The sequence below is a fragment of the Rattus norvegicus genome, chromosome 6 (genome assembly GCF_036323735.1).
Source record: "Rattus norvegicus strain BN/NHsdMcwi chromosome 6, GRCr8, whole genome shotgun sequence".
NCBI lineage: Eukaryota > Metazoa > Chordata > Mammalia > Rodentia > Muridae > Rattus > Rattus norvegicus.
Genome location: NC_086024.1, coordinates 129749317 through 129763493, shown reverse-complemented (window position 1 = coordinate 129763493; position 14177 = coordinate 129749317). Strand labels below are relative to the sequence as shown.

The following is a 14177-nucleotide window of genomic DNA, read 5'->3' as shown; positions in this document are numbered from 1 at the left end:
TCTATCCTTTTTAACTTTTATTAAAAACAAGTAAGTCCTTCATGTGACTGCATTTTCCTATCTGTGGCTCAGGAGCAAAGACCAAAGCTTTCTTACCTGGGGCGTCAGCAAAGCCTTTCCAAAAGACCCATTCCTCCCTTATCACCGATCTCCCCAGACAAGGGACCTGGCTGGACTTATTTTCCTGATACTGTGGTAAAAATATCCTGACAAGTATGTCTGGCCCACAGCCTGGTACTCATGCTCAGGCGGAGAAGTCATTTGCTAATAGTGTTATTCCCAGAGACAGAGAAAGCTGCTATCCCAGGCAGGACGCTACACAGTCTTCCTTCTGGGCTTTCTTCCTCACCTGAACACAAGGTTTTTAGTGGCTTCCAAGGTCTACGAGGAATCTGTGCAGACCCAGCTGCCTGCTCAAAAGAAGTGAGTGGGCGATTAATGTATCAAAAACCTTCAGACTCATCTGCCTTTTCTCCTTCCTACAGCCTTGAGGTAGGTCACTGGTGAGGGCTGTCATCCTCTGACTGGGTCCCTAGTGAAATGGGGGAAGGGGCAGCCTTAGGCTGCAGCTCTCCTTCCCTTCTTGGGGAACCCCAGACTCTGGGAGCCCAGCATACCCTGTGGGCAGGGAGGCCCATCCAACCTCAGGAAGGGAGTGGAGCTGAGGATGTCTGAACACAGAACGCTTCCCTGGACCAGCTTCTGAGAGGCCACTACTCATGGAGAAGGCAGCCTTTCTCCTGCCTGTGATGTCTAGGCAGCCTCTGGGACGTCTAGGCAATTCTGTCCCGTGTCTGGAAGGGAAGGGTCCCACAGGTGAGGGTGGCGAATTGGATCAATCAGCCCTAGAGATGTCCCACCAAGACACTGGACTGGGAGGCAGCACAGTTCCACTTATTTCCTCTGAGACCCCAGTTCATGAGAAAGAAAATGCGTCAGAGGCCAGCAGGTGCGTTCTTGCGTTCTCCCGTTCTCCCGTCTAGAGAGGTTGGGGGAGCCACCATTACCATCTGGCTCAAGGACACACACGGTACAGGGACTCCCTAGTAGCCTAAAGGAACTTCAGAGCAACCTAGCGGTGAATGAGAGTTACTGTTAATTAGTTACTCAAAAGAAGAGGAGGGAGGAAGGCCAGGGGCTATACCTCAGTGGACGGTGTCTGCCTAGCGTGTACATTGCCCTGGATCCTGTTCTCAGTGCTATGGTGGCTGACACCTCAGCACCTGGAGGGTGAAGGCAGAAGATCTGAAGGTCAAGTTCACCTTTGGGTACCCGATGAGCCGAGGCCGGCCTGGGCTGCACAGAAAGAAAGAGGGAAGAAAGAGGGGCAGAGAGGAGAGAGGGAGGCGTGAGAAGCAGAGGGTAGCAGAAAGGGGGAAGGATGAAAGAAAATACAAAGGAGGCTAGTTCTCGACATCCCACAGATGTGTACTTGCTGGGTTTAATTACTCACACACACGTCTGTATTGGCAATTTATTTTAAAAAAAAACAACACTCCAGCCACCACATTTTCTTCTCTGTCTATCATTTCCCTTTTAGAGGAAGTTACAAAAGCATCAGGGGGCTTTGCCATTGTTATAACCCAAACCACGTACAAGATCAGGACTGACTCCCGAAGCTGGCAGAGTAAAGTCAACGTAAGAACGATTGGGTTACAGCAATACAGGATCACGACGTTGATTTACAGTGCAGTGGTGGTGAGTTCACCAGAGGGGATTCTGAGCCAAAGACTAAAGTAAAAGCACCCTGCCCGCTTGCAGGCCAGGAGACCCAGTGCAAGCGCCACAGCAACAGGACACCACCACGCAGTGAGGCTTTTCTGGCCCTGACGACGGGGAGGGCGCTCTGCCCGCCCGGCGAGGACCCGGGGCCCTCACTTGGAGTCTTGGTCCTTCTCATCTATCAGGGCAGAGCGGATTCCCAGCTTTTTCAGTTCTTCCACTAGGTCCCCATTCTGGTGCATCTGCAGAAGGATGTCACAGCCCCCCACAAACTCGCCATTGAGGTACACTTGCGGGATGGTTGGCCAGTTGGAATAGTCTTTAATACCTGTGGAGAGATGGAAGGTGTGTCACTGACATGATCAGAAGCAAGGGAGCCTTCCACCACAAACGCCACACCCAGCACTCCTGGAAGAAGTCCAGGTGCCTCCCCCCACTCCTGGACAGTGATGCATTTCAGAGGCAAATGGACAGCGGTTCCTTAGCCGGCCCCTCAGCTTCTCCTTCGGTCTTTAGCCCCCAAGGATTTTTGAGACTCCAGTAAGGCTCTTGGTAAAAGAGATGGCAGCCAGGGGACTAACACCAGGAAATGGGACTGTCTAACCAAGGCACGCGAGACAGGCAAAGCTATAATTATCCACACGGGCCATGTTTTCAGGGAAGGTCACGCTTGACCTCTAAATGTGCTATGAAATCCACCCTGGACTCACTGGCTGCCCGGGTGACCCCCTCTGCCTTCTTCCTGCAGCTCTGAGTACTGAGGGCCATCACTGACTGGCACTCAAGACGCGGAATGCATTCTGCCTTTGAGCGTTACTGAGGAGAGACACAAAGGACTACAGCCTATGGCACAAGACTCCTAAGCCCAGGTCTCAGCTCCCCAGATGGGCTCTACAGAACCTACTAAAGGACATAACATGTAGCCTGGTGATTAGTATTGGATGCCTATATATGTGTGCGTGTGAGTGCATGCATGTGTATCTGTGTGAGGAGCTGGGAATACAGCCCAGCAGTAAAAAACATTTGGCCAGTGTGAGTATAATTAAGTTCAGTTTAGCAACAAACAAATTAAAAAGGCATAAGTACTATAGACAGGTATTTATCCCCTTTCCTGGTTTCCTGTCCTACCCCATCCACCCTCCCCCTGCTTCTATGAGGGTATGCCCTTACCCACCCACCCCTTCTCCTCCCATTGGTGCCCAACAAAGCCATCCTCTACACATGCAGCTGGAGCCACGGGTCTGTCCATGTGTACTCTATGGATGATCGTTTAGCCTCTGTGAGTTCTGGTTGTTTGGTATTGTTGTTCTATGGGGTTGCAAGTCCCTTCAGCTCCTTCAATCCTTTCTCTAACTCCTTCACTGGGGACCTCATTCTTTGGTCAATGGTTGAAGATAATTTTTTATTAATTTTTTAAATTAATTTTTATTTAGATGAGTATACTATAGCTGTCTTCAGACGCACCAGAAGAGGACATCGGATCTCATGACAGATGGTTGTGAGCCACCATGTGGTTGCTGGGATTTGAACTCAGGACCTCTGGAAGAGCAGTCAGAGCTCTTAACCACTGAGCCATCTCTCCAGCCCCCAGACAGGTGTTTATAAATGCAAAATTGAACATACAATTAAGTACCCCAAGTGAGTAGGTGCTTCCAAAACCACAACAGTACTCAAATCAAAACCCAGCCACAAGGTGAGCTTTTTACCTAGACAATCTAAAGCACAAGACTTGCCCTTACTACTGTACCATTCCATATTTGTTTTTTTTTTTTTTTTTTTTTTTTTGGTTCTTTTTTTCGGAGCTGGGGACCGAACCCAGGGCCTTGCGCTTCCTAGGTAAGCGCTCTACCGCTGAGCTAAATCCCCAGCCCCACCATTCCATATTTGTTTTCCAAATATAATTTACAAATCTGAGTTACATCACAATGGTCACAAGAGACAAAACACTTTCTTTTAAACCTTACTGTCTTTCTCTATGAAGCACCGAGTTGCTGTAAATGACAGGGCTGAAAGGAGACCGGGTCACAGCTTTTATCTTGCTTCTCCAGACAGTGTCACAGGCTGGGCGTGGTGGCCCACACTTGTAAAGCCATCACCCAGCTAAGGCAGGCCTGCACCTCACAGAGAGGCCCTCTCAAGAAGGGGAGAGGCTACGGTAGAGGGCAAACCCTACAGGTCTTTTCAACACCCAGTACCTGGCACTCTGTACTACCTGGAACCCAAGGCTACACCACACTGAGGTGGGTGTACAGAACTGAGAGCAACCACTCGGTAGGCAGGCAATGCAGCATTACTTGTTTGCACCTCAAATATAAGCAGCCTGTGGGTCAGCCGGAAACCTTGTACATTTACGGTGGAGGCCATGTAAGCACAGGCTCCCTGAGTCTCGTGAGCTGCAGCTGTGCACTGGCCTCTGTTTCCCAACCCTGCTTTGCTGCACAGGAAGCTCACTGATTACCTAGTGAGGGCCCACTGCCTGGAAACATATCAAAATGAAAATACACTTGCTGCCTGAGGCCTGCCCAAACCACTCTGAGCTCTGAACAGTGCCATTGTTTTAGTTAAACCTCTGCAAGTATTTTCCATCCAAGGGAGGCAGGGCTTGCTTAGGCTTAGGTGCCCTCAGACACAGTCCATCAAGGCAGGAAGTCATGGTGGACGAAGCAGTTAAGGCTGGACACAGGGTAGCACCTACTTCATCCAAGCCCTGGGCTGGTCCCAGTGTGAGGCTCTGCTTCCTAAGACAGTGACTGGGTCCCGCACCGGAATGCCCATCACCCAGCTGCGAACGAGCGGCTCTCAGAACAGACACTGTCACAGTTCCACTGTCCTGCCTCATGGCTGACATTTCAAGAACTCTGTCTCAAGGACACACGGCAGCCTCCTGGCAGTACCCGGTCCACAGTGACCTGGGATCACTTTTGTTTCTGTTCCTTGCTGGGAGCTGGTTGGTCTGGACTCCATCTGCAGTGCAAGCTAGTCTCAAACGTGCGGTTACTCCAGTGTTGGCCCTGCAGGAGTGAGCCGCAGCCCTGACTGAAGAGGTCAATAGTTTAGGTCATGCTGACTCTTCCCAGGGAGCACAGTCCTCTATTGCTAGAACTCTATACCTTACACACTAAAATGAACCATGGCGATTATTTAAATATGGCCTATGCACGTCCCACTTAGTGTGCAAAACTGCACTACTTGGTGACAGTAGGTAGGAACTCTCGAAAATTAGAGAACCAGTCTTGACAATAATCAAATTCAAGACCAAGTGTTGAACGGAAGTCACCCTAACTAGAGCTAGAGAGCTGGGGGGACTCGGCTCACACATCACTGCTGCAGCAAAACAAAAGCAAACAACAAAACAAAATGAAACAAGCGAACAATACTTCCAGTCCGGGGAGGTGGCTGTGCTCCCAAAGTGGGTGCCCAGCAAGCACGAAGACTGCGTTTGAGCCCCCAGAACCCATGAAAAAGAGCTGAGCACAGCAGGGAGCGCCTGTAACCGCCCAGCTCTGGAGGCAGAGCTAGGAGAGTCGCTGGGGTTTGCTGGCCAGCCAGTCTGGGTTCCATTAGAGACCCTGACTCAGAAAACTGGGTAGAGTGACTGAGGAAGACACTTGGCATAGACCTCTGGGGTTCACACTCACTGCACGTGTGCCCATGTCTGTGCCCCTCCCAAACATTAGTTTATTAAGCCAGAAAAAAAAAAAAGATGAAAGAAAACATGTATTAAAATTGCCCTGCCTGTCCACTTCCGAAAGGTGTGTTCTACAGTGAAACACTTAAGCACACCACACTGCCCTGGTTCTCCTGGTCCCGGATGAAGTCTGCAGTAGAACTTCAGGTGTGGACTAATTCCCAGAGCCACATGCCAGGCTCTGTGATCCTGGCCTAGGTGTGTCACATCCTAGGGTTACATTTCCTTTATTTCTCCACCTTGGAGGGAGGGGAGAATCTTAGCATGAAAGTCCACAGAGCCTCAGAGAGGACGGTGAAGGTGGGAACAGAGCAGACAAGGCTTGGGCACACAGAGAAGCAGAGTGGGCACGCTGGCATCTAGATGCAGCCTCAGAGAGGTGACAAAATCCCCCAGTCTCAGTTTCCTTGGCTCCAAAGTTCATACTGCCTCATGGCTTTACTGAGATCAAATGGTATGCAACTGCTGAAATGACTGACTTCCCATCGAAGTGCCAGGCTCAACTGAGTATGGATTATAGATGGATGTGCACCCACCACGTCAAGGGCCTTCTGCCCTGTTTGTTCTGAGCAACACAGGAAACAGTGAGTGTGGGAAACAACACAGGGATGGTAGAAGCAGGGTATTCCATGAGGAAAGGAGAAAGTAGCATTTGCAGGGCTCTGGGCTACAGCACTTCATACCCCTTAAGTGCTTTCCATATATAATCCTATTTAACCAATACAGACGTGTGATATAATTATCTATTTCACAGATCAAGTTAGGGTTCAGAGAGGGCAAATAAGTCACCCAAAGTCACAGAGTCGGCATGTGGTGGGTCTAGGTCAGCATCTAGGTTTATAAAGTCTAAAGCCAGCCTCCGAGCCCATGACTCTCAGCACAGCCTGTCCCACCGACAGCTACCTGCTCACTGCACACTGTACAGCACAGAGTACTGACTCATATCTCTGACGTCATACACAGGCAGTATTACAGTTGTACCCCTGGCCACTTACTTTTGACCAAATGGGTCTCTGTATTTAGCCACATCCACTACCCCAGGATCACTGAGCCATTTACCAATCCAGTCTCCTCCTAACCCACCAGGACCTCACCTTGTCCATTTGCCCCCCACAAGCCATGTTGTCACAGACACCTTAAACCTGTATCTTGACCCTCTAGCCTGGTGGGGAGGACAAGCTGGCTTTGGGCTAAACCTCCTCCTGCCTTTGTGAATAAGGTTTTATTGAATTCAGCTTGCTGACTGAATATACAGCATCCAAGTCTACTTCCAGTCTCCAACAACAGAGCAGCAGAAGCAATGGTGACCCAAGAGTCCACAGCCCACCTGGCCCTTCACCAAGGAAGCTGTCTCCACCTCAGACTATCTTCCTGGGAGAAGGGAAACAGCTCTGTTCATCTTCAACACTGACTGTTACAATTCCAGAGTGCTCGTGCCAGACGCCCACAGCACATGGCTGGACCCAAAGGGTGCACACACACAACTGGGAATCCAACTTCCAACATTCGCCAGAGTAGGGAGTACCTCTTTCCTTGAATGTTCAGACGCTGCTTCATAAACAATTACAGGCTGTGCGGAGGAAAAGGGCTGGGAGAAGGAGGCTAAAGAAAACAGAGTTCACAGGTGGGGCACAGCAGGATTGAAAGAAGGGCTTAAATACACAGGAGAGCCACTGAGAAAACTCTGGGAGACAGAAGTCAACAGCCAGCAGGGAGGGCTCCAAGTGCTCCAGACTCATCAACATGTCCAAAGTGACAGCTAGGCCAGCTAACCTGACCATGTTACATAAGGTACACACATGTGGCAATGTCACATAGGCTTATGCCTCAGAAACTTTACAAGTTATAAGGACAAGAAAACATGGGGTACTGGTTATGCACTCAAAAACACTCCACCCCCTACCCTGCTCTTGTTGTAATGAACGCATAGAGAAAGATGGGCACGGGACTATCAGAGCTGTCACAGAGAAGTCTATGCTGTGACTGTGAGCGACACCAGCCTGGCCTTAGCAAGGTAACAGTCACAGAAAGCCTGCCCTGCTCAAGTGGCACTCCCTGCAGCACAGGCCTCTGTGCAAGCCGGGCCCCTGCCCTCCAAAGGTGAAATGCTCTGTGCAGGCAGGCAGGACTTCACAATGCCAGCAGCCGCAAGATTGCCCAAGGAACCACAAGGCAGCACTGTGTCCTGTGTGTACCCGAGGTGATAAAAGTGAGGACCAGAAGCCTTCTTTACACCACCCGTCCTGGATCCTGGGTGAGAAGCAGGGCCCTCTGAAAACTGTCAGAAGGGAGAAGGAAGGACCATTGCCACAGCGGGACAGGTGAGTGGCCTCTCCTTGTCTGCCAAAGCGAGCACGAGCTACCCCCTTGCCCTCTGGCATACTTGACTATAGACAAAAACCTCTTGAAAGGCTCAACCTGGCTAGGCCCCCCCGGAGCGGGCGATGATGGGGGGGCACACTCTCATCAGTCTGAATGTCAGCCCTTCCACTAACCTTCATTTTTCTAAGCTACAGGAGGCTCATGTTTAATTATTTGGAGAACACACTAACAAAACTAACAAGCCAGTGAAATGAAGGCTTGAAGCTGGGCACAATGGCTCTCCGGCACCAGCACTTGAGCAATAGGAGGAACAATGCAAGTTCTGGGCCAGCCTAATCTTCACAGTGAGTTCTAGGCGAGCTTGGCTAGCCTGTCTAAAAAAGAAGAAAAATAATAAATAAAATTGAGTAACAACAACAACAACAAATATCAACAACAACAACAAAAAAGAGCTAAATTCTTGTGTCATCTGAGCACCTAATGGTGAGAGACCAGGCACGTGAGGTGGACGACAGAGCAGGTCCTGATACTCGTTCTCAGATTGGTTGTCCCCGGTGTATCTTCCCTCCAGTTACACTAAACAGGGGAACATAAATCCTAAGCCAAAGCTCCTCAGACCTCATATTAAGCAAGATATCCACAGTGTAGCGTCTGCTAAGAGCCACACTGGCGGGGTGACCGCAGGTAGGTAGGTCCTAGCTCCGAGGCTGCAGAGTAGCTGCTTATCTCCCCCCTGCAAGGAGCCACCTCTGACCCAAAGCCACAACGTGCCCTGGGCCAGATAACCCCAGAGCCTCACAAGCAGCCAAATGTTAGCTGAGGAGGAAAACACGGGGTTCAGAGCACAAGGCACGTCTGGCCATCATCCCTGGTAGCACTCGTTCAGTTGCTCTTTCTCTGCTTCACCCCAGAGCCACGCCCATCAAAACCATCCCAGGGAACTAATGTGGGGTCAGCCACGAAACACCATGGAAAGCCGTCAGGTTTAATAATAAAGTTGCTGCCACTTAGTGGGTGCCTCTCGGGCCAGAGAGGATGGCATTATATACAGTATGGAAGGGAAAGGAGGAATTCCCACAATGCAGTGCAGTCTGGCTTTGAACTGGTGATCCCCCTGCCTCTGCCTGCAGAGAACTGGGGCTACAGAAGTGAGTTTCTATGCCCAGCTATAGTTTTTATCGTCTCTCGTTTCCTCACGGACTCTGCCAGGTTCAGGGTCATAATTCTTCATTTTACTTATGGCTGTGCTGCAGACCAATCACAGACCATTCCAAAGCAAACCTGATCTCCACAGCCCCAGCCTCAAGAAGAATGACCATACCACGATGAATAGCTATAATTAGTAATTTCAAACGCTGCATACTCCATTCTCATAGAAAAGGCTCCTTTCAGCAGTGACCAAACCAGAGCACCAGGTCAGTAAGAAGACTGGGGGGATTTCTAGAATGCGGGGTTCCCCAGATACCACTGAAGGAGGAGCAGGGAGAGGGGAGAGGGCAGCTTTTTCATTACTCGGCCCACCCTGACCAATTCTTGCCAAGGATCAGGACCAAATCCCTGGCCTTTCTCTTCCCCTGCTCAGAGTAAGCAAAAGACTGAGAGAAAGGATTTCAACTAGACTTCAGGACTCAGTCTCTTTGCCTTGGGGTTAGTGAAAAGCAACAGGTTTGGCTGTTCTGCTCTCTGCCCTTTGGCCCCCAACCTTGCTGCAGTTCGGGGGTCAGAAGTCTTAGTGGCTTTCTCTTCCCGCTGTGTCTCTACCATGTTCACACAGGGTTCTTTGGTGCTACAGTCCCTAAAAACCAAAGTCCGTGTCTTTCCCAACGTTGAGTCCAGCTAGACTATGGTGAAACCTCTGCGGCAAGAAGACAGTCCCTGACCCTCGGTGCCTTAAACATTAGAGGTCAGCCTCTGACCTCGTTAGGCACACACAGGCAAGCCTGAGACCTCCTCCCTACATAGGCGGCATCAGTCCCTCACCTAGCAAGTAGGCTGCTGGCTTCCAAGCCCTCCAAGTGTCCCCAAGGTACTCGCTGTGAGTCCCCCTCTCAGACAGCCAGTCCCCAATCTACCTGTTCTGACGGATCACGCTTCGGACTACCCCACACCTATGCAGCCAGGAACATCTCTCCCCGAGAGGGGCCGAGGCGAACCCTCCCTCCGCCCAGGTGGCTTCGCAACTAGGGAGGGCCCTTACTCCTCGAGATCTGCTCAAGTTCACCGCGCCCTCGTCGCCAGGTCCCACGGGCCTGACCTTGCCTCAGCTCCGGGTCCTCCAGCACGTTGTAGGCCGCATAGTCGCGGACTCCGTGCAGCCGCAGGATCTGTACCACGGCGTTGCTGAAGCCGCACTGGGGCTGCTCGGGCGTCCCCTTGAGGAACACCACCACCTTGTCCTTCTTCACCAGCGCGTCCAGCTGCTCCGCCTGGCCGCCCGAGCTTGCTGCCCGCACGCCGGCTCGGGGCAGGACTCCGCCACCCGCGCCGCGCCCCCAGCGGAGCAGAGCCGCGGCCGCCCGGCTCAGGGACGCGCTCATGCCCGCTCGCTGATCACCGCTTCTGCGGCCACCCGAGGGCTTACAGAGCCCTTGGTGTCCGGCCGGCCCACTGGAAGTTCTCATTGGATAGGCTCTGGGATGAGTCTCGTGATTGGACAATACTGGCTCAATTCCACCAATCATATCGCTTACACCGTAACGGTGGGCCTTCCCTGGGAGCCGCATCCTACAGGCTTGCTAGTGAGCCTGGACGACCACTTTGCGTGTTGATTGGACAAACTGGACGTCCGTCAGTAAAGGACAGCAAGAGGTGTGACTACAGGAAGACGGCTTTCCTCCAGCGTGCGTTCGAGGCCTGCAGGGAAAAGCCAGGATGACAGGGCAGGCGCAAGGCGGGGCTTCTGCCGCCCGCGGCACGCCGGGAAGGAATCACGTCAGACGCAGTTTCCGGTTCCGTTTGCGGCGACTGATTTTTAAGGTAATGCGGTCCGATAGTCCTGCGAAGGCGTGCGCCAGAGAGGTGGTGGGCCTTCACGCATCACTAGCTGAGGTGAGCCGCCAACTTGGCGTATACTGACCAGCCTCGAACCCGCCATGCACGTGGACAGCCAAGCCGTGTGCTGCTGCCTCACGTGGAGTCTTCCTCTAGAATGATCTTTTAGCATAAAAATATCATTATTGTGTATGTATGATCTATGTGCATACACCTGCCACAGCGTGTGAATAGAAGTCAGAAGACAACTTTGTGTGGTCAGATCCCTACTTCCGCCTATTATAAAGGATCCAGTGATGGAACTCTGGGGTGCAGGGTAAGTCCCTTGACACTCTGAGCCATCTCCCTGGCCTCTAGAATGATGTTCTTATCCTACAAACGTGTAAAGTACTCTAGCTGTGGGACGGCTGTCTTTGGGGTCTCGGTGACCCTTCTGCCCACATAACCCCCTGTTGCTGGGGTCAGGACCGTTTATTGAAAGAACTAAGAAATTGGAGGTTGCTGAACCCTGTGACCGTTGTCTGCAAAGTTCCTTGCCTACTAAGAGGCTGAGATAAGAGGATCTGTTGAACTCAAGATTTCTAAATAAACCTGGGCCATACAGCAAGATCTTTTAAAGAGGAGAAACAGAAAGTATGAGGATATAGGTCAGTAGTAGGTCGCTTTCCGAGTGTAAGCGACGTCTGAGTTCCACCCCCATGCATACAGACAGTAATAAAAGAGAGTGTTCTGTCAGTGATGATCGCCCATGGGTAGAGCGCTTGCACATCTGGGGACGGTGCAGAAGAATAAGCAGGCTAGTTGTTTGCTTTGCCCTCTCCATTTTATATATTGCTTGGCATGTACTTCCCCTTAGAACAGAGCCCCAGACATGGTCGGTGCTCACACTGGTAGCACGGGGATCCAGATCCTGGCCAGCAGGACTCAGTGGCCCTCTATCTAATCTGTAGTCTTGGACCTGCGCTGGGTTGGTGGTACCCTCGAGCACACCAGACTTGCAGAAAAAGCATACTCCAGAGGAAGCTGAGGCATGCCTGCTCGAGAGCCAGCGGTTCCATGTGCAATTTTCCTCTGATAAATCCTGGGTACTGTTGCCACGGTGATAATGACTGTGCCGTGTCATTGTCGATCCACCAACAGTCAGAGAAGCTTTGCAGTCAAGATATTGTTTAGCAGACGGAGCGGTTTCTGTTGGACACTAAGTGCTGCTACAAGACCTCGAGTTACTAACGGTGTTGCTGGAAGTGGCCCGTTTGCACCTGGGGAGTGAATGTAAAAATCAGAGAGTGTACACACATGACCCGTGGAGCCCGCTAGGTCGAGGCTCCGCTGGAAACCCGAGCCACGGGGAAACTGAAGACAGATGGGAACCGCCTAGCGGATTCCTTGTCGTTGTGTTGAGTCCTGTTCCTTTTCTGATGGCAAGCCCCAAACTAAAACCTTGTTCTTTCACAGATTCCAGACACCGTACAAAGATGTTTGCAAGAAAAGCAGAGGTAAAAATAGCTGCTCCAAAAGTCAGACACCTGTGTGGGTTAAGTCACCCCAGCATCCGGGAGCTTTTATTCATTCTTACATTGCTGTAAGTAGTTTTAAATAAATAAATAAATAAATAAATAAATAAATAAATAAAGGAAGCCGTGTGTCTGGTTTTCATTCTTACATCGCTGTAAGTAGTTTTAAATAAATAAATAAATAAATAAATAAATAAATAAATAAATAAGGGAAGCCGTGTGTCTGGTTGGCTTTGGTGCTCCCTGGGTGAAGGGGAAGAATTTGCAGACTGTTCTGGTGACCTGGACGCAGAGCAGTGGTGATAAACAGCATGCTGCTAACTATTAGTAGTAACAATATTCCTGGCCAAAAAAAAAAAAAAAACAAAAACCAGCTTAAGGGAGTAAGAATCTCACGGCTTGAGGATATAGACTTTGTCTCACAGCTTGAGGGTATAGACTTCATGGCAGGACAGACAAGCCGGCTGGTGCCTGTTGCTGCTGGTCCCACAGCATCCACAGTTGATGCAGAAGAGGAAAGCTGCTGTCCAGCTGATTCCAAGTCCCCACCCTACAGGTCAGCGGGTCCTCTCCCTACTTAAACCCTTCTGGAAACATCCTCATAGACACATCCTGAAGAGTTCTCATGATTGTAAATCCTGTGGAGGTGTCAATAGCTGACTTTATGTACAGTTAGTTGGCCTAGGAAAGATTTTTCTCTTTAAGTCATCAGATATCTAATACAGCTGTCGTGTGACATTAAAGTGAGCAGGTGGGAAGATCGCTGAGCCCCATGTTTCAGAAATGCAGCTCTGGCACTGCTGGGCATAGTGACACACGCCTTTGATCCCAATACTTGGGAGGTATAAGCACGTGGATCTGAGTTCAAGGCCAGCTCAGTCTACAGAGTGAGTCCCAATCCAACCAAGGATACACAATTTTAATAAAGCTATCTTAAAGTATGTGTGTGGTGTATAACACTGCTTTGGAAAGCTTTAGAAATCTTAAAACGAATGTGAAAAAAGTACACTTCTAAAGCGGTCGTCAGAACTGTGCTCTGAACAACTTGTGTATCGCCGTGACGTGTATCCTCAGCGGGGAAGCGGGATGGGAGTTTGCTTTCAAGGATCCTAGGATTTGGGCAAAACAACGTAGTTGGACCCCAAAATTCACCTTGGGAATATGTGACTCAGGCATCTCACAGTGTCTCTCCTTCCCTTGCGTTCAGACGAGGCTTTTCTATATCTAGTAAAAAGTGTTCTTTTCTGTTCACCTCCCAAAGCACCATGAAGCCAGTGAGAATGGCGATGGAATCTTCGTCTTCTGTTTCTCAGCCCCAGACCTACCAGAGTGGGGACTGTGGAGCTGAGTGGGCTCCAGCCCCTGCCCCCTTTCTTTCTCTGACACCCAGTGCCACCACCATATGTCCTTTACAGTAACCAGCTTTAAGAAGAGGGGAGGCAGGGCTAGAGGGAAGGCTCATTGGTTAAGAGCACTGGCTGCTCTTGTAGAGGTCCTGGATCCAATCCTTGTACCCACCTTGTATCTCACAACTTTCTGTAACTCTGGTTCCGGGGAATCCAACACCCTCTTCTAGCCTCTGGTGCACAGACATGCATGCAGGCAAAACACTGGTACACAATAAGCAAAAGGGGGTCGGGTGTGCTTATACACCAGGTGACATGAGTGTGTCTGGCCCTACTGTCCAGAGCTTTGAAGGTGCTGCCCTAAGAGAAAAGTGGCTCTCTGGGTTACAGTGATGGAGCCACCAAACATTCCTACAGTGAAGATGGCTCTTGGGACCCAGAAACCTACAAACCGAGCTGAAACCTGACCCACCCCTGTGAGACACTTAACAGAGCATCGACTCAGCCACACATTAATCTGATGCCCAGACAACAGCTAAATGGAATGTGGAAACCCAGGCAGAGCCAGCCTTCCCAAGAGGTAGCAATGCCTTT

The 14177-nt window shown here is 50.6% G+C and overlaps 1 protein-coding gene, 2 long non-coding RNA genes and 1 other non-coding gene across 5 annotated transcripts; 3 read left to right on the top strand and 1 right to left on the bottom strand.

Annotated features, from left to right (window-relative positions):
- Nucleotides 1–215: 215 nt before the first annotated feature.
- Nucleotides 216–10592, bottom strand: Glrx5 (glutaredoxin 5). Of its 2 annotated transcripts, none has more exons than NM_001108722.1 (2): nt 9987–10300; nt 216–2050 (listed from the first exon to the last, which is right to left on the bottom strand). In NM_001108722.1, the coding sequence occupies exons 1-2, from the start codon at nt 10267–10269 to the stop codon at nt 1875–1877; spliced, it is 459 nt and encodes a 152-aa protein (NP_001102192.1). In that variant the 5' UTR covers nt 10270–10300; the 3' UTR covers nt 216–1874. The 2 variants fall into 2 exon arrangements, with proteins under 2 accessions (NP_001102192.1, XP_063118197.1); XM_063262127.1 differs by having other exon boundaries at nt 1461–2050; nt 9930–10592.
- LOC100912332 (uncharacterized) lies at nt 288–2670 on the top strand. The gene is made up of 2 exons (XR_355091.5): nt 288–492; nt 2471–2670. It is a non-coding gene; the product is annotated as an uncharacterized LOC100912332 (long non-coding RNA).
- A 71-nt stretch (nt 10593–10663) lies between the features above and the next one.
- LOC134479255 (uncharacterized) lies at nt 10664–12360 on the top strand. The gene is made up of 2 exons (XR_010052351.1): nt 10664–11039; nt 12179–12360. It is a non-coding gene; the product is annotated as an uncharacterized LOC134479255 (long non-coding RNA).
- Nucleotides 11665–11939, top strand: Scarna13 (small Cajal body-specific RNA 13). Its single transcript, XR_005486475.1, has one exon. It is a non-coding gene; the product is annotated as a small Cajal body-specific RNA 13 (non-coding RNA).
- Nucleotides 12361–14177: the final 1817 nt, after the last annotated feature.